Source organism: Schistocerca serialis, chromosome 7 (assembly GCF_023864345.2).
Source record: "Schistocerca serialis cubense isolate TAMUIC-IGC-003099 chromosome 7, iqSchSeri2.2, whole genome shotgun sequence".
NCBI classification, from domain to species: domain Eukaryota; kingdom Metazoa; phylum Arthropoda; class Insecta; order Orthoptera; family Acrididae; genus Schistocerca; species Schistocerca serialis.
The window spans coordinates 568,639,347-568,660,022 of NC_064644.1; the positions used below are offsets into that span (position 1 = coordinate 568,639,347).

The window sequence follows — 20,676 nt, forward strand, 5'->3', positions numbered from 1 at the left end:
TGCCTCAGCTGATAAACCATGCTGCACGTAAATACTGCCCCGTCGTCGGATTAGTGAGGGAGCTACATGCGCGGATACAGCGCGGACTGATTTTTATCCTGAATGTACAGCAGGAGTCCTAGTACGGAACCTTGTTGAGTGCCCAGCCTTCCATGTGGAGTTTCAGGAAACGCGTGTGCGACGATGAAACACGTGCACCAAGATTCTGTGTACGGGACACTGGTGTCACGCGGACTAGAAAGAACTTGTCATCCACAAACGCCGCTTCAAAGTCATCCCGACGCTCGAGTGGCTCTGTCACTTCTTCGACGTGCCTCAGAAGTTACTGGGTGCTTCTCTCAAGGTTAACTGCCCCTCGGGGGGGGGGGGGGGGGGGGGCGCAAACTCTCTGCATCCACATGGTGGAGGAGGCACCTTTGGTGTGGACCCTCGAAAATCGTCCACAGTGCAAGAAGCCGGCTGATAGGATGATAACACTTAAGCGCACGAAGATCTTTATCAGCCTTAGGTACGGCAACTTCCTCAGTAGGGCTTCCACACTGTCGGAAGCGTTGGTCAGCCCTATTGTGCGCTATCGGCAGTGGCCTCATCCAGCTCTGGCCTTCGGAAATGCTAGCAGTTAGCACGCTCAGTCCAAACTTCTCACATACAGAACTTCCTGGCAGATATCCCAGGCAACGAAGACCAAAAAGGCCAAATACGCGAAAAATTGGTGGTAGCAAATTTTTGTACAGTGGTAGGATGGAGTATCATGAATAACATACTAAAAATGCTGGGTGTAGGACAGGGAGTAACGAAGGTTGAGGACAGAGGGGTTATGGGAACACAGGATATATTCCAGGGAGAGTTCCCATCCCCATAGCTCAGAAAAGCCGGTATTGATAGGAAGAATCCAGATGGCGCAGGCTGTAAAGCATTCATGGACGTAATGAATGTTGCTGGGCAGCATGCTCGAAAGGACTGTGAGCATGAAGGTGGGGGGCGTTTAAAGGTCATTTCTGTCTTCAATAATTCTAGCGAAAATGTTTCCCACTAAAACATTAATCTGCATTCATTTTTCTCTAGGGCTAATGGTATCTGCGTAGCAGGGGATGGAAAAATCACGAAGTACTAAAAATATTATTCTAACGGTTTAAAATCAATGTTATCTGTAAACGAAGTTGGTTAAAAACAAATATTAAATGTTAATGACAGACAATATTATGAAAACGATGGATTGATACTCGGATACAGGTGCTACAAAAGACTGCTAAACATGTGAGCTATTGGTCAAAAGCCCTCTTTTTAAAGTAGGCAACACGCGCAGATTCACGCAGCCCTAACTCTCACACACATGACCACAGCCTCTGGCCACTGAGGCAATACAGCAATCAACTGTTCATGATGAGAGAAGCAGTCTTGGTGGCGAGATTAAGTGTGAGGCTAAGGTGGGGAGGAGGGGGGGGGGGGGTAGCATAAGGTGCTATTTGTGGGAGCATGCAGGGACATGGTGGGGGTAGGGTAGGGTAGGGTAGGGCAGGGCAGGCCATGTAGATGCAGTCAGATGGTTCAGGCGGGGGGGGGGGGCGGAGGGGGGGGGGGGACAGAAAAGAAGGGAAAAAGGAGACAGTGGGTGTTTTGGTGGAATAGAAGTCTAGTACCTTCCGCCGCGGAAGTCGAACACGCGGCAGAACAAATGGACGTGGTCAGCCTCCGCGGCGGCTATTCCGCGCAGCGGCTCTCGCCCGGCGAGGGCACCACCGCTAAGCAACGTGCAGACAGTGGCCAATAGCCGCTCCCTCCGGTTTCGTATATAGGGACCCGCTCTGCCCTAGTCCAGCCAGTCTGGTACTCGCTCTGGATTTCGTTTCTATCTCGGCGGTACTGCGTTCTGGTCGTTGCTCGTTGTTGACATTTGCCTAGCTCTGGTTCCGAGTGGATTTACGTTTGGTGTTTGGTGTCGTGGTTTCCACAAGCCTCCGTTGTTTATCTCTTCCTTGTTGTGTCGCTCATAGTCGGTCGTGGCCGGTTGTTGTCATTTGTCGTTGGTCTCTCGTCTGACTCGTCCTGTGTTTACCCCGGTGGTGCATGCTCCACCGCTGGCGGCTTCCCCGCCTGGCGGCTCCGATCCGCAGCCCAGGGCGTTCCCGTTGTTGGTTGTGGTTACTACAAGAAGGATGTGTATTGATGGTATGACAGAAGGAAAAGGACAGGTGCGTGAAGGCCAGGGGCTAGCGAATGTTGAGGCCAGAGGGCTTATAGAAACGTATTCGAGGGAGGTTCCCAGTTGCACAGTTGAGAAAAGATGGTGTCGGTAGGAAGAATCCAGATGGCACAGAATGTGAAGCAGTCGTGGAAGTGAAGAATGTTGTTGGGCTGCATGCTGAGCAACTAGGTTGTCCAGCTGTCTCTTGGCCACAGTTTGTCAGTGGGCATTCATGTGGAAAGGCAGCTAGTTGGTTGTCATGCCCACACAGAATGCAGCACAGTGGTTGCAGTTTAGCTTGCAGATCAAATGACTGCTTTCGCCATGCCTTTGATGGGAGAGGTGGTGCTTGTGACTGGACTGGAGTAGACAGTGGTGCGATTATGTATGGGACTGGTCTCGCATCTACATCTGTTACAGGGATATGAGACACGACGCGAAGGGTTGGAGTGGGGATGGAAAAGGATATTGTGTAGGTTTGGTGAGTGGCAGAATACCACTTGAGGGGGGGGGGGGGATAGGAAGGATAGTGGATAGGATATTCCTCATTTCAGGGGGTGACAATAGGTAGTCTAAACCCTGGTGAACAACATGATTCAGTTGCTCCACTCCTAGGTGGTACTTAGTCACAACAGGAATTCTCCTTTGTGGCAAGACAGTGAGACTCTAACAGTTGTTGGGCGAATGGAGAGATAAGGCACAGGAGATCTGTTTCTGTCAAGGTTGGGAGGGTAATTTCGGTCTGTGAACGCCTCAGTGAGACCCCTGGTATATGTGGAGAGGGATTCTTCGTCACTTCAGAAGAGACGCCCATGGGTGCCAGTGAGAAGTCTCCCTGCACTATATCCTAGGTTCCTGTAATTCCCATGGTCTCAACCTCCGTTAGTCCCTGTCCTTCACCCACCTGATCTCACTCCAGCACTACATAGCCTTACATTCCGCGAACACACCCACAGTCTCCTTTTCTCTATTTCTCTCCTCTGCCGCCTCCCCCCCGCCCCCCAATCTCCTCACTGCACATACCTGCCCTATGCTGCTTCCACCATGTCCCTGCATGCCCTCCCACAAACAGCACTTTACATCCCCACCCCTACCCTGCTATCCCTCCCCCTCCCGACTCTATTCTCCTCCTTAATCCCACCACCCAGACTGCTTCTTCCATCGTTAACAGTTGCTTGCAGTACAGTCTCATTGGACAGAGACAGTGGTCATGTGCATGTGAGTTGTGCTTGTATGTGTTGTCTACTGAAGAAAAAGGGCTTTTGGCTGAAAGCTCACATGTTAAGCAGTCTTTTCGTTGTGCCTATGACTGATCTCCTCTATATGGTCATTATTCCATCCTGGATTTTCCGTTGATTGATATTATATGATTACTATTAAAAACAGTCTTGATCACGATTTATTTTACAAGGTGACCAGTTTCGACCACTACTGTGGTCATCTTCAGACCATTGAGTAGGAACCCCTTTCTGTTGGAGATTCTTCAACAGAAAGGGGTTCCTACTCAATGGTCTGAAGATGACCACAGTAGTGGTCGAAACCGGTCACCTTGTAAAATAATTCGTGATCAAGACTGTTTTTAATAGTAATTATTTACAAGACATTGATCACTGCTGTTCCCATAATGCATTCAAAAGTAATGATATTATATGTTTGTACAAATCTATGTGCAGCAGAACCTTACTAACGAATAGATTGTTTTCTGGGGATGTAAGCATATGGAGAGAGGGTGTGGGTGGGGGGTGGAAGTGAGAAGAAAGGGAGGTCAACAAACTGTGGTCATGTACTTCCCAGCCACAGCTCACTTTGTGAACCACAAGTGAAGCATTGCGCGATCGTGGCCTGATGGAGGGGGGGAGGGAGGGGAGGGACATGGGTTACTAATAATACAAATGCAAGAAATGCACATGGACGGAGCCTACGCAAATCTCTCTGCCGATGAAGGGAAATTTATTCTTACTCATCCTGTATAGCAGCTGCAGTGTCTTCTGGGATAGTCAGTTTGTTCCACCAGGAGCACTGCTCGCCTTTCAGTTTACACACCTATACCTCCCGAGCATTCCCTGTCCAGTTCTCATATGAACAGACGAAATAACTTTACTGTGCTTCAGTTTATTGTTGTTGTTGTTGTGGTCTTCAGTCCTGAGACTGGTTTGATGCAGCTCTCCATGCTACTCTATCCTGTGCAAGCTTCTTCATCTCCCAGTACCTACTGCAACCTACATCCTTCTGAATCTGCTTATATAGTTTATATAGTGGAGTTATTTTCAGTTTATTAAATGAGTACTTATTTGCAGCTGTTAAGTAAGCTATTACGTAAAGACTTAGCAGGCAGGAGCTGTCAGTTGTCAACCACACTGTTGCAAGTGTAACATGCCGTAAATACGTAATTAACAATGTCGATTTCATTGTCTCTACTATCAATGGCTGGAATTCTTTACACATCTTGAAGGGTATCAAACTGCAGCTCTTCCAATATGCGATGAGGCCCAGAGATGAAACTGTTTGCCTTTGCAACAAAATTAGTTCACCTAGGTGTTATATAACTTCAGATATTACACCAGATTAGTCCTCCAGACTTGAACAAGATCAGCCCCGTTCTAACAGTCACATTCACACCCACCTTGGAAAATACACTGTGGCGTGTGTGGTGTAGGTGGCTTCACTGAGTGCAGCCCACTCTACAAGTGCGAGCAGGTCCTGAGTGGAAGATACTTATGCTATCTGGAACACGTTAATAGTGATTATGCTATCTGGAACACACCACTAACAACAACAAAACTGCACATAATTGACCCGATCGCGGAAACCTTTCCCAGCAACAATACAGTGGCCACTGACCACCATCATATTAACCACACTTCTCAGACATTGGTTATAGGAACGTGTTTTACATAGAGGTTCACATAAGAGCTGAAAATAAGTATTCATTTAATAAAGTGAAAATAGCTCAGTTATGTAAACACGATGTCAGTGATGTTATTTTGTCTGCTTACATAAGATCACTGAAGTCTGCCTGTAACATGACAGGCGAGTGACGCTCTTGGTGGGGAAAATCGCTTTTCTCGGAAAGACGCTGCAGCTGTAGTAAAGGATGACTAAGACCCGTGGTCTAGGGAAGCCGGCACGGTAGCTCAGCGTGTTCGGACAGAGAGCTGGTTGGTCTCTCTAATAAAAAAACTGAGTATAAGGATCAACAAACGAAATTTAACGGATGTCATGGGACGTCCGCAGCGACCAAACACATCGATCAACGACGAACGAAATGCAAAAAAAAAGGGGGTAGCGTCTTTGATTCATAATCAAAACGTCTTCGGTCCCGGGTTCGATCCCCGCCACTGCCTAAATTTTGATAAATAATCAGCATTGGCGGCCGAAGACTTCCGGCATAAGAAGTCAGCCTCATTCTGCCAACGGCCTTGTCAAAGAGGGCGGAGGAGCGGATAGATGTTCAGGGCACACTCTTGTCCTAGGGGTGGGAAATTGCCCCTATAGGCGGAAGAATCAGCAATGATCAACGACATGAGGATGCAAAAGGCAATGGAAACCACTGCATTAAAGACACGTAACGTGTATCCACAGGACATGTGGCCTGTAATTGAAGAAGTGTCATGATGATCTTTCCAATGGCAAAAGATTCAGGAATAGTCCCCCATTCGGATCTCCGGGAGGGGACTGCCAAGGGGGAGGTTACCATGAGAAAAAGATTGAAAAATCAACGAAAGGATAACGTTCTACCAGCCGGGGCGTGGAATGTCAGAAGCTTGAACGTGGTAGGGAAACTAGAAAATCTGAAAAGGGAAATGCAAAGGCTCAATCTAGATATAGTAGGGGTCAGTGAAGTGAAGTGGAAGGAAGACAAGGATTTATGGTCAGATGAGTATCGGGTAATATCGACAGCAGCAGAAAATGGTATAACAAATGGTTCAAATGGCTCTGAGCACTATGGGACTCAACTGCTGTGGTCATCAGTCCCCTAGAACTTAAAACTACTTAAACCTAACTAACCTAAGGACATCACACACATCCATGCCCGAGGCAGGATTCGAACCTGCGACCGTAGCAGTCGCATGGTTCCGGACTGCGTGCCTAGAACCGCGAGACCACCGCGGCCGGCGTGGTATAACAGGAGTAGGGTTCGTTATGAATAGGAAGGTAGGGCAGAGGGTGTGTTACTGTGAACAGTTCAGTGAACGGGTTGTTCTAATCAGAATCGACAGCAGACCAACACCGACAACGATAGTTCAGGTATACATGCCGACATCGTAAGCTGAAGATGAACAGATAAAGTATATGAGGATATTGAAAGGGTAATGCAGTATGTAAAGGGGGACGAAAATCTAATAGTCATGGGCGACTGGAATGCAGTTGTAGGGGAAGGAGTAGAAGAAAAGGTTACAGGAGAATACGGGCTTGGGACAAGGAATGAAAGAGGAGAATGACTAATTAAGTTCTGTAACACGTTTCAGCTAGTAATAGCGAATACCCTCTTCAAGAATCACAAGAGGAGGAGGTATACTTGGAAAAGGCCGGGAGATACGGGAAGATTTAAATTAGATTACATCATGGTCAGACAGAGATTCCGAAATCAGATACTGGATTGTAAGGCATAACCAGGAGCAGATATAGACTCAGATTACAATATAGTAGTGATGAAGAGTAGGCTGAAGTTCAAGACATTAGTCAGGAAGAATCAATACGCAAAGAAGTGGGATACGGAAGTACTAAGGAATGACGAGATACATTTGAAGTTCTCTAACGCTATAGATACAGCAATAAGGAATAGCGCAGCAGGCAGGACAGTCGAAGAGGGATGGACATGTCTAAAAAGGGCCATCACGGAAGTTGGGAAGGAAAACGTAGGTACAAAGAAGGTAGCTGCGAAGAAACCATGGGTAACAGAAGAAATACTTCAGCTGATTGATGAAAGGAGGAAGTACAAAGACGTTCCGAGAAAATCAGGAATACAGAAATACAAGGCGCTGAGGAATGAAATAAATAGGAAGTGCATGGAAGCTAAGACGAAATGGCTGCAGGAAAAATGTGAAGACATCGAAAAAGATATGATTGTCGGAAGGACAGACTCAGCATACAGGAAAGTCAAAACAACCTTTGGTGACATTAAAAGCAACGGTGGTAACATTAAGAGTGCAACGGGAATTCCACTGTTAAATGCAGAGGAGAGAGCAGATAGGTGGAAAGAATACATTGAAAGCCTCTATGAGGGTGAAAATTTGTCTGATGTGATAGAAGACGAAACATGAGTCGATTTAGAAGAGATAGGGGATCCAGTATTAGAATCGCAATTTAAAAGAGCTTTGGAGGACTTACGGTCAAATAAGGCAGAAGGGATAGATAACATTCCATCAGAATTACTAAAATCATTGGAGGAAGTGGCAACAAAACGACTATTCACGTTGGTGTGTATAATATATGAGTCTGGCGACATACCATCTGACTTTCGCAAAAGCGTCATCCACACAATTCCGAAGACGGCAAGAGCTGACATGTGCGAGAATTATCGCACAATCAGCTTAACAGCTCATGCATCGAAGCTGCTTACAAGAATAATATACAGAAGAATGGAAAAGAAAATTGAGATTGCGCTAGGTGACGATAAGTTTGGCTTTAGGAAAAGTGAAGGGATGAGAGAGGCAATTCTGACGTTACGGCTAATAATGGAAGCAAGGCTAAAGAAAAATCAAGACACTTTCATAGGATTTATCGACCTGGAAAAAGCGTTCGATAATATAAAATGGTGCAAGCTGTTCGAGATTCTGAAAAAAGTAGCGGTAAGCTATAGGGAGAGACGGGTCATATACAATATGTACAACAACCAAGAGGGAATAATATGAGTGGACGATCAAGAACGAAGTGCTCGTATTAAGAAGGGTGTAAGACAAGGCTGTAGCCTTTCGCCCCTACTCTCCAATCTGTACATCGAGGAAGCAATGATGGAAATAAAAGAAAGGTTCAGGAGTGGAATAAAAATACAAGGTGAAAGGATATCAATGAAACGATTCGCTGATGACATTGCTATCCTGAGTGAAAGTGAAGAAGAATTAAATGATCTGCTGAACGGAATGAACAGTCTAATGGGTACACAGTATGGTTTGAGAGTAAATCGGAGAAAGACGAAGGTAATGAGAAGTAGTAGAAATGAGAACAGCGAGAAACTTAACATCAGGATTGATGGTCACGAAGTCAATGAAGTTAAGGAATTCTGCTACCTAGGCAGTAAAATAACCAAGAGAAATCTACTAATATCAAATACCGGCCTTAATTTGAGGAAGAAATTTCTGAGGATGTACGTCTGGAGTACAGCATTGTATGGTAGTGAAACATGGACTGTGGGAAAACCGGAACAGAAGAGAATCGAAGCATTTGAGATGTGCTATAGACGAATGTTGAAAATTAGGTGGACTGATAAGGTAATGAATGAGGAGGTTCTACGCAGAATCGGAGAGGAAAGGAATATGTGGAAAACACTGATAAGGAGAAGGGACAGGATGATAGGACATCTGCTAAGACATGAGGGAATGACTTCCATGGTACTAGAGGGAGCTGTAGAGGGCAAAAACTGTAGATGAAGACAGAGATTGGAATACGTCAAGCAAATAATTGAGGACGTAGGTTGCAAGTGCTACTCAGAGATGAAGAGGTTAGCACAGGAAAGGAATTCTTGGCGGGCCGCATCAAACCATTCAGTAGACTGATGACAAAAAAAAATACTCATTCCCCTCTAACAGAGTAGAATAGTGTGCAGACTAAAATGGTGCAAATGGCTCTGAGCAATATGGGACTTAACTTCTGAGGTCATCAGTCTCCTAGAACTTAGAACTACTTATACCTAAATAACCTAAGGACATCGCACACATCCATTCCCGAGGCAGGAGTCGAGCCTGGGACTGTAGCGGTCGCGCGTTTCCAGATTGTAGCGCCTAGAACCGCTCAGCCAACCCGCCCGGCAGTACTATTAGTAGCTCATATCTGTATTCCACATAGTGTTAACACACTTTCTGGAACATAAAACAGCTTTGAGAATTTTATATAGTGTCTAAATCAAGACGCTGTTTCTTCGTTCAAGCTGGAACCAAGCTGGGTGACTGTGGCGCAAAAAAAAAAAAAAATTGGCGACAGTGTGTTGGGCGTCCTGTCACGTTGGTCCATTTCAGCCATCGCGGCAAATAGTTTTCATGCTCGTTACAGATACGCAGATACGGATCTCGCAGGAAGGCCGACGAAATAACGTTAGGTGGAAACCTGCAGAATCACGCAAACGCAGTCGTGTCTCTTCAAATTAATTCATGCAATCAGATACCAATGAACTCGGTACCCAGCCGCTTTCAGCCCTCTTTTATAAGCATCAAATTGATTGCAGTGCTTACTTAACTAGATACAAGTGTTCTAATTGCATACGTCAACATGACCTGAATATATAAAGTATAAGAAAGGCGAGGCCAAAGGACTTGCCGTTTTTCGGTATCCGCGCACTGTTGCCAGTGATTCGTAATGGACGCTGTGGAACGTCGACACAGCATTGTGAAACGCCCTGTAGTCGCTTCTCGTCACATAGTGGAGTAGAGAGGTTGGCAAATCACCTGCTAACTCTTTAGTTTGCAGACCTATGAAGGAGGGAAGTGCATGACCACAATCCAGCGATCTACCTTCCGTCGCACTTCTACCCTCCACCTGACCCTCCCCCCTCTCCCCTCCCCCCTCTCCCCTCCCCCCTCGTCACCACCCATTCACATAACCCAGAACACATTTCATCCCTTAAGACGGCTCTATTGCACTTAAATGAGATACCGACATTCAATATTAATCCTCAAACCATTGCATTTAACAGTGAACATTAATGTTATACCATTAAAACACTCTTAATAATTTACGATTTTTCCGGCGCCTACAACACGAAAACGGTTAGGCGTAGAGAAGAATATATTATAGGAATTGTTTTGTATGAAATTGAATGTAATTTAGTTTATTACTGGGAAACATTTTCTCTAGAAGCCGCTGCAAGGAAAACATTAAAAAATGGACATTTAAACGCCCCCGCCCCCACTAACATCCCACCGGTTGGGATTTTAGTGTCATGAAACACGTAGAGCCGGCCGTGGTGGCCGAGCGATTCTAGGCGCTACAGTCTGTTACCACGCGACCGCTACGGTTGCAGGCTCGAATCCTGTTTCGAGCATGGATGTGTGTGATGTCCTTACGATAGTTACGTGTAAGTAGTTCTAAGTTCTAGGGGACTGATGACCTCAGAAGTTAAGTCCCATAGTGCTCAGAGCCAAACACGTAGACACACTCACCTACCACAGTATAAAAATTGGCGACCACACCAAATTTTTACGGTAATTTTTCTTCTTTAACTGAACTAAGGTTAAACCTTGCCAGGTTATGTCCTACAGTCCCAATATGACACACTACGGAGTGACTTTTTCCACCGTGTAGAAACTCTAGGCTTTGATCGATGAGAGGATACGGAACAAAAAACGTATAATGACTTATGTCCGGAAATGCATGGTTTCCATGCTAGAGACTACATAGTCAATCACACTTTGTTACAGAGACTGTGCCGGCCGGGGTGGCCGAGCAATTCTAGGCGCTACAGTCTAGAGCCGCGCGACCGCTAGGGTCGCAAGTTCGAATCCTGCCTCGGGCATGGATGTGTGTGATGTCGTTAGGTTAGTTAGGTTTAAGTATTTCTAAGTTCTAGGGGACTGATGACCTCAGCAGTTAAGTCCCATAGTGCTCAGAGCCATTTTTTGAACAGAGACTGTGGCCTCATACCATGCAACAACAATAACAGTATGAATGGTTTCCTCCTAGAGGGCGCATATGTGATGCCCTGGCGCCCTCTCCTGCCATAGTAATTGGTAATATTGTGTTCGATTCACCTCTCTTGCTTGTAGTGGATGTGATTAAGCGTTGTACACAATGGTTCCGTATTCTAGTCGAGAGCTTACCGATATGGCGTTTACTTACGGAGCAAGGACGTATCAGGAGGTCTATCACCGCCGACAACCACCACAGCATTCAATGTCTGTCTGAGACAGGGTCGTTTCGGGAAGCAGTAAATCATGATGAACGTACCCGAAACGTTCGGACACCAGACTTGGAAGAAAATGTGATCAACACTGTCGAAGGCGACCGCCGTGTCAGTGCCAAGCAGTTGGCTCGCCAGTACAGCGTAAATCAGACGACCGTGTGCAACATTCTCCATGATAGTTGTTACTATCATTATCACTTACAGCGTATGCAGGGCTTCCGAGAGACAGACTTCCCATATCGGCAGCAGTTTTGTCACTGGTTTCTTCACCAGGCAACCACGATTCCGGGATTTGTGTCATCCACCCTATTCACAAATGAGGCACCTTTACGCGGAGTGGTATCTTCAACTTTCGTAACAGTCATCTGTGGGATGGTTTGCAGAACTCCCGTGGTATGGTGACAGTGAATCATCAGCATCGCTGCAGCCGGAATGTGTGGGCCGAGATAATTGGCGACCTATTTTGGGACCAGTCTGCCTTCCAAGTCGCCTAAAAGGCCGGAACTACCGGCGTTGCTTGCGGGTGACTTTGCCTCCCCTGCTGCCCTGCTGGAAGAAGTGCCATCGGTGATTAGAAGTGTTATGTGACTGGTACATGATGGTGCTCCAACCCACTCCACCGTTAACGTCCGGACGCATCTCAAACGTGTCTTCCCTAGTCGAAGGGCCGTGGCCGGACGTTGGGGGGGGGGGGGGGGGGGCAGTTACATGGTCTGCTCGTTCACCGGATCTCAAACCGTGCGATTTCTGTTATAGCGGCATCTCAGAAGTAGCCTTCATGCAGAGCCCAGTCCAGATGTGGAAAAACTGGAGAGTGTATTCGTGCTGCATTTGACACTGCATGGATGTAGCCTGGCCAATGTGAACGTGTGAGACAGAACACACAACGGCGCGTAAACGCATGCGTTGAGGCACGTCGAACCCATTTTCAACGCATACTATAATTGTGGCGGCATAGCACAGCGCGTATTAGACCGCTGTCTCTATCTTAAAGTATAATTGAATAGATAGTATTTAGCATGAAAATAGTCAATTTCCGGACATAAGTTCATTAGCCTTGTTTGTTCCGTGTCCTCTCATCGATCAATCCCAGGAGTTTACACACGGTGGAGAAAATCACACTTTATATTCCACTGGGGACCGAACAGCACAATAACACTGGGTTCGGTGTGGGGCGGCGCTGGGGTGAGTGGACTGCTGTAGCCTGTTGTGGGGTTGTGTACCACTGAGGGATACGGTGGGGACGAAGCCTCTCCGTCGTTTCTAGGTCCCCAGTTCCATACAATACAATACAAAGGTAATAAATAACTGCTCTAGTTAGAATATTTTAAAAATAAGACAAACGCTACTGTGAATTTCGTGCTTCGTATTTGCTTTTGGTTAGCATTAACGTGTACAACAGGTACCGTACTGAAAGCTTTCTCCTAGTTAATTCATGAATATAGCACTAACGAAGCTGCGGCCTGTCCACAAATCTTCACCAGCTTCGTATCATTTTTCGTTAACGACACACTGACCTAAATAAAAATAAAAATATGCCGGCCGTAGTGGCCGAGCGGTTCTAGGCGCTACAGTCTGGAACCGCGCGACCGCTACGGTCGCAGGTTCGAATCCTGCCTCGGGCATGGATGTGTGTGATGTCCTTAGGTTAGTTAGGTTTAAGTAGTTATAAGTTCTAGGGGACTGATGACCTCAGATGTTAAGTCCCATAGTGCTCAGAGCCATTTGAACCATTTGAACCAAAAGTTAAAATATGATGGTAAAAGATTCCAGTTTGTCAATTTTAACGAAAGACATACAGTGAAGAGCCATAGAAACTGGTACATCTACCTAATAGCGTATTGGCCCCCGCGAGACAGCAGAAGTGACGGAACACGACGTAGCATGGACTCGACCAATGTCTGAATCCTGCAGGGCTGTCCGTAAATCCGTAAGAGTACGAGGGGATGGACATCTGTTCTGAACAGCACGTTGCAAGGTATCCCAGATATACCCAATAATATTTATGTCTGGGGAGTTTGGTGGGCACTGGAAGTGTTTCAACTTAGAAGACTGTTCCTGGAGCCACTCTGTAGCAATTCTGGACGTAGGGGGTGTCGTGTTGTCCTGCTGGAATTGCCCAAGTCTGTCGGAACACACAACGGACATGAATGGATGCAGGTGATGAGACAGGGTGCTTACATACGTGTCACCTGTCAGAGTTGTATCTAGACGTGTCAGCTGTCCCATATCACTACAACTGCATACACCTCACACCATCATAGAGCCTCCACCAGCTTGAAATTACCCTGCTGACATGCAGGGTCCATGGATTCATGAGGCTGTCTCCATAACCGTTCACGTCCACCCGCTCGATACAGTTTGATACGATAATACTAGTCCGACCAGGCAACATGTTCCCAGTCATCAACAGTCCAATGACGGAGTTGTCGGGCCCAGGCAGGCATAAAGCTTTGTGCAGTGCGGTCATCAAGGGTAACGAGTGGGTCTTCGGGTCCGATAGCCCATATCGATGATGTTTCGTTGCATGGTTCGCACGCTGACGCTTGTTCTTGGCCCAGCATTGAAATCTGCAGCAATTTGCGGAAGGGTTGCACTTCTGTCACGTTGAACGATTCTCTTCAGTCGTCGTCGGTCACGTTCTTGCAGGATCTTTTTCCGGCCGCAGCGTTGTCAGAGATTTGATGTTTTACCGGATTCCTGATGTTCACGATACCCTCGTGAAACGGTCGTACGGGAAAATTCCCATTTCGTCGCTACCTCGGAGATACTGTGTCCCATCGCTCGTGCGCCAACTGTAACACCACGTTCAGACGCACGGAAATCTTGATAACTTGACATTGTAGCAGCAGTAACCGGTCTAACAACTAGGCCACACACTTGTCTTATGTAAGCGCCGTATTATGCCTGTTTACATCAGTCGTATCAACAAAACTATACACATAAAATTACACGACAAATGTGACTGCGTCTGCTAACACAGCAGGAACAAGAATTCAGTGATATCGGCATCACCTGTTAAGCAGGCCAGTATGTTTTCTTCCCCGCCACATTAATACAGAATCGGAGCGTTCTTGCCTGAATTGTCTTATTTAACAGCAGTGCTCTGTAAACTGATGTCGTATACGAAAAAGTTAATGAAAATCGCTAGCCAGCAGGCCAATGTATCGAAACTTCCTGGCACATTAAAACTGTGTGCCGGGCAGGGGCTCTACCGAATGAATTACCCAGGCACGACTCACCAACCGTTGTCGGAGCTTTACTTTCACCATTGATGATCTGGCACACTCTTTTAATCTGCCAGGAACTTTCATATCAGCGCACACCCCGCTGCAGACCGAAATTTTACTCTCAAAACATCCCCCAGGCTGCGGCTAAGGCATGCCTCCGCAATATCCTTCCTTACAGGAGTGGTAGTCCTACAAGCTCGCAGCAGAGCTTCTGTGAAGTTTGGAAGGTAGGAGGCGAGGTACTGGCGGAAGTAAAGCTGTGAGGACGGGTCGTGAGTAGTGCTTGGATAGCTCAGATGGTAGAGCACTTGCCAAGGAAAGGCACAGATCCCGGGTTCGTGTCCCAGTCTGGCACACAGTTTTAATCTGCCGGGAAGTGTACTCTCCGCTGCATAAAGAAAAATTCATTCTGGAGTCCGTGTATCGCTACCCAGGGAGTAAGAATGACAAATGTACCGGGCATCCTAGGCAAATACAGGCTGTTCATCCGTTTGATATCACAAGACTTGACAGGAGTCAAAGTAGAAACTTTCGGTCAATTTTAACTTTCGCGTAGTGCTACAAAGTTCTTATTTTCGAAAGAGCCATCCGATTTTACAAGGGTATATTTTCGCATGCCCCTTTGCAGATTTGGGGTACTTTTTGTAATTACTTTTAGGATCAAATTTTTCATTTGCCTTTCACAATCGTTCAATGTGTCGTCCTCAGAACACAACAAACATCCAGACGACAGTCAGACTCGTCGAGTACTTATGTGAGTGTTTCTGGAGTTAGCTGTAACGACGTCGCAGTTCAGCCATATGCGGATTCTCTTACACACACACACACACACACACACACACACACACACACACACACACACACCATAGAGTGAGATCGGCGACCTTGGAGACCAACGCTGCAATGCGAGAGCCGATCCATCGCTGAGGCAGCCCATTGTTTAGAGCTGCTGATGCACGTACGTGCCAGTGTGCTGGCGCTCTGTCCTATTGAAAACTTGCATTTTCAGCACGTTTCCGCAATTGTGAAAAGAGCTAGATGTTCAATATATGATAGCTGTAGCCATTTTTTCGTGAAGAAGACCGGTACGTTAATCTTCCATGAGACAAGCGGCACAGAATACGTGAAACACTGAAACGACGTCTACATTATGAGGCTGCTGTGTTCCCCATATTCTTACATTTGTGGTGGCGGTTCACTTATCCACTTGAATGTAATATAGCCCTATCAGTGAACGCTAAACGTAAAAGGAAATTATCTTCCATCTCAAAGCCCAGAATAAATTCGCGATATACTTCGTTATTATTATTATGATTATTATTATCGTAGTCGTCGTCGTCGTCGTCTTCATGAAGGTCTTGTAGCATTTGATTTCTGTGCGGGTGGTCTCAACACAGCGATCACTCCCTTACACACACACACACACACACACACACATACACATACACATACACATACACATACACACACACACACACACACACACACACACACACACACACACTTGCTAATACGGCAATCAAAACAGGTTGTGGTAGAGAGGCCTGTAGTGTGAGTCGGCACGTACCTTGAACCAGTCCTATGTCTTCGATCTTTACTCCTTAACTTCAGTCTTTCTCACACCAAAAGTTGCGTGCTATGAGTATAGTCAGCTGTTGTTACAGAAGCAAGGGGCAATTATTTCAATTTTTCTACATTAAATCATTGTTTTTTTCATCTAAAAGTGTTTCCGTTCCTAGAGCAATGTTATTCCAGCTATGTGTGCACAAATAAAATTAAAGTAAAGTGGTTAATACACTACTGGCCATTAAAATTGCTACTCCACGAAGATGACGTGCTACAGACGCGAAATTTAACCGACAGGAACAAGATGCTGTGACATGCAAATTTTTACTTTTTGAGAGCATTCACATCAGGTTCACGTGCTGAGATGAGGGAAGTTTCCAACTGTTTTCTCACACACAAACAGTAGTTGACCGGCGTTGCCTTATGAAACGTTGTTGTGATGCCTCATGTAAGGAGGAGAAATGCGTACCATCAAGTTTCCAACTTTGATAAAGGTCGGATTGTAGCCTATCGCGATTGCGGTTTATCGTATGGCGACATTGCTGCTCGCGTTGGTCGAGATCCAATGACTGTTAGCAGAATATGGAATCGGTGGGTTTGCAAGACAACAATCATCTGCACGAACTGTTCGACGACTTTTGCAGCAGCATGGACTATCAGCTTGGAGACCATGGCTGCGGTTACCCTTGACGCTGCATCACAGACAGGAGCGCCTGCGATGGTGTACTTAACGACGAACCTTGGTGCACGAATGGCAAAATGTCATTTTTTCGGGTGAATCCAGGTTCTGTTTACATCATCATGATGGTCTCATCCGTGTTGGGCGACATCGCAGTGAACGCACATTGGAAGCGCGTATTCGTCATCGCCATACTGGGGTATCACACGGCGGGATGGTATGGGCTGCCATTGGTTACACGTCTCGGGCACCTCCTGTTCGCATTGACGGCACTTTGAACACTGGACGTTACATTTCAGATATGTTACGACCCGTGGCTCTACCATTCATTCGATCCCTACGAAACCCTACATTTCAACAGGATAGTGCACGACCGCATGTTGCAGGCCCTGCATGGGTCTTTCTGGATACAGAAAATCTTCGACTGCTGCCCTGGCCAGCACATTCTCCAGATCTCTCACCAATTGAAAACGTCTGGTCAATGGTGGCCGAGCAAGTAGCTCGTCACAATACGCCAGTCACTACTCTTGATGAAGAGTGGTATCGTGTTGAAGCTGCATGGGCAGTGTGGTGTCACTGCCAGACACCACACTTGCTAGGTGGCAGTTTTAAATCGGCCGCGGTCCATTAGTACATGTCGGACCCGCGTGTCGCCACTGTGTGATCGCAGACCGAGCGCCACCACAAGGCAGGTCTCGAGATACGGACTAGCACTCGCCCCAGTTGTACGGACGACGTAGCTAGCGACTACACTGACGAAGCCTCGCTCATTTGCCGAGCAGATAGTTAGAATAGCCTTCAGCTAAGTCAATGGCTACGACCTAGCAAGGCGCCATTAGTAACATTGCATGTATCTAAAGAGTCTCACTTGTATCGCCACAATCTCCAGATGTACCAAAAGGATGGATTAAAGTTAAGTATTCCAGAAGCTACGTACTTTTCTTTATAGCATTCATTACGTATCCCGTTTCAGACCTCACGCCCATCTGCGTGAGCGTAGCGCGTGCCTTTCGGCTTCCTCTCATTGTGTCTAGGCTGTCTTGCCTAGACACAACAGGCAGCTGTACCTGTACACGCCATCCAAGCTCTGTTTGACTCAATGCCCAGGCGTATCAAGGCCGTTATTACGGCCAGAGGTGGTTGTTCTGGGTACTGATTTCTCAGGATCTATGCACCCAAATTGCGTGTAGCAATTTTAATGGCCAGTAGTGTAATAATTATAACAGACATTTATCTCAATGGCGATGGAGCAAAATTCACACCATTTTATTATTTTTATGCTTACCATTAATTATATTGAACTGGGTGGAAAATTCTACTCTAAGTCAGTTGTTGATGTTGCACCGTGACCAAGGCCTAAGGCATCGAGATCGGATTAATATAAAAAATGGCTCTAAGCACTATAGGACTTTACATCTGAGGTCATCAGTCCCCTAGCCTTAGAACTGCTTAAACCTCACTAACCTGAGGACATCACACACATCCATGCCCGAGGCAGGATTCGGACCTGCGACCGTAGCAGCAGCGCGGTTCCGGACTGAAGCGCCTAGAACCGTTCGGCCACAGGGGCCGGCGATTAATACGAGGGCTGTCCAGAATGTAAGTTACGATTGATCGCGAAATGAAAATCACAGTGAAAATCAGAAATGTTTCATTTGTAACAGTTAGCTACATCTTTCAGCTACTTCTCTATGTAGTCGCCGTTCTGACTCAGACATTCGTCGTAGCATTGTACCAACTTTCCAATACCCTCAATAGAAGGCAGCCGCCAGTGCTTTCCGCCAATTCTCTACACTGGCCTAAAGCTCGTTGTCTGCGCCAAAATGTTGTCTTCATTGACAGCGGTTCGTTTGAGCAGAGATGAAACTCAGTGGGAGACAATTACGGGCTGTATTGTGGGTAACCAAACATTTCCAATTGAAACGATGCAGGAACATCTTCATTGCCCCTGCAGAATGAGGCTGAGAATTGTCTTGAAGAAGAAACCGCACGACAGTTATGTAATGTTGGTTACATAGCTTCAGGGGAAAATTCTCACCAGGCCCTCGTACTTGGCGGGAGACACTATTTTCTATAACATCTTTACGCGCTCACTAAGAGCTCAGGAATGAAAAGAGCAACATAATTCTACCTAGAGTCACACTAGAGACACTGCCCAACACATCTTTGCACAGCTTTATCGGATTTTCACAGTCGTTTCCATTTCGCGACCGATCGTAACTTACTTTCTGGACAGCCCTCGTATAAAACAGAGCAAAGTTAAGATGGACATTTTAATGCTTAAAGTGTACTTCATAGTCTCCTCCCACCCCCATTTGAGTACAACGAACAGAACGTGCATATAACCAAGTGTAGCTGTCATAAGTCCTTCCTTTGGGATGTTTTCCAACTCACACATCACATAGGTTTGTATGTCGGCTTGTCGTCAAAGTGACCCTTTACGTGAATTTCTGCATTTTGTCATTTTGTTGTACCTTCGTATTGATAACACCATATCTCATCACTCGTGACTCTTTCTTTTCCAGAAGTGAACTGTCCAAGTTTTGAAACTCAATCGAATCGCGGCAAGCCGTCCACGCGTCACTCTTTTTGTTCGGTTGTCGAGGTGTGCGGGACAAGATTCGCACCGGCTTTTCTCTTCCATAAAACGTTTTGGAGAAAGTCTTGGAACACTTGATTTAAAGATGTTGATCCACTGCGATTTGTGACAAACAACGTTGACACAGTTGCACGTCCACTACTTAACATTGGCCGGTCGAATGCAAGTCTACTGTCGACAGTTATCAGTTCAAGCCGCAACCATACTCACTGCGATGACGTCGCTTTTACACCATGAATAAAATCAGTCTTGAAACATTTTGGACGAACTGTGCAAGTAGCTCTCGAAGATCAAAAACCACACCTGAAATTTATGTCGAAATAAGACATTTAAGCTAAGTGTATTACATCACAATTTTATTACCATCGTTACTGTTGTTGTTTGTTGCAGCTCACCCTAATGTGAAACTGTTCATCATGCAAGGAGGCCTGCAGAGTCTGAACGAAGCGGCATACAGAGCCACACCTCTGATAGCCATACCGTTCTTCTCTGACCAGACTCACAACTGTGCCAAGATAAATTCAGCAGGAATTGGTATTAGAATTTATTTGAAGGATGTCACAAAGGAGACTGTTCTCGATGCCATCCACAAAACTATCGAAGATTCAAGGTATGTTCAACTGACTTTGATTTTTAATAAGGTTTGGAACTGTGCATGCAAACAATTTCCAGATGAAATTGACTGGTGTGTGAGAGATACACATAAAACAGCGCACTCTGACTTTATACAGCATACACAATTTTATGAAGCAAGAAATTTTATATTGGAGTACTGATTACTACATATCTGAGGATTTAGCGGAAATGCTTTCGAAAGAGCAACAATCCATTACTGAACATTAATCATTTAGTACATGTTAGTACCATATCCCTGAGGAAAGAAAAGGTTATGAGACTAAAGTAGTCCCGTTTGAGGTCATTTTATGTGCCTTCATTCGACATGTAATTTGGGTGGTCGGTAAGATCAGCCAAGTTGGTGAAGTACAGATGTATGAATATCATTGATGTATGAATATACTGTAGTTATATCTCAAAAATTAGTTGAACATCCGTGGTGGAGTGTTAAGCTGTTAAAAATACGATAATATATAGTGAAGTTAGAACACATTCCGATGGGAAATAATTTTGGTGAAGATAGGTGTTAAAGGAGGATCAATTTTGTTCTCTGGATGGCTTTTTAGGCCCTCTAACTACGTATAAGTGGTAGCAAAAAATATCAGGGAAAACTTAGAGATGATTTAACGTAAATCACCTCGTCTTGTTAAAGCATCAGGTGAGAATCAACTTACCCACTGTACCGTTGCGCCTTCAGAGGCCTGCTCAGTCGCAATTTAGTTTAAAAAAACTATAGACCGGGTTACT

General features: G+C 45.8%; 1 protein-coding gene across 1 annotated transcript in view; it reads left to right on the forward strand.

Moving 5' to 3' along the window:
* LOC126412433 (UDP-glycosyltransferase UGT5-like) overlaps positions 1 to 20,676 on the forward strand; it is a 161,588-nt gene that overhangs the window by 127,663 nt on the left and 13,249 nt on the right. Inside the window, exon 6 of the mRNA XM_050082028.1 lies at positions 19,705 to 19,924. Within this exon, the coding sequence (XP_049937985.1) occupies positions 19,705 to 19,924 (220 nt within the window). The remainder of the gene's footprint in view (positions 1 to 19,704; positions 19,925 to 20,676) is intronic.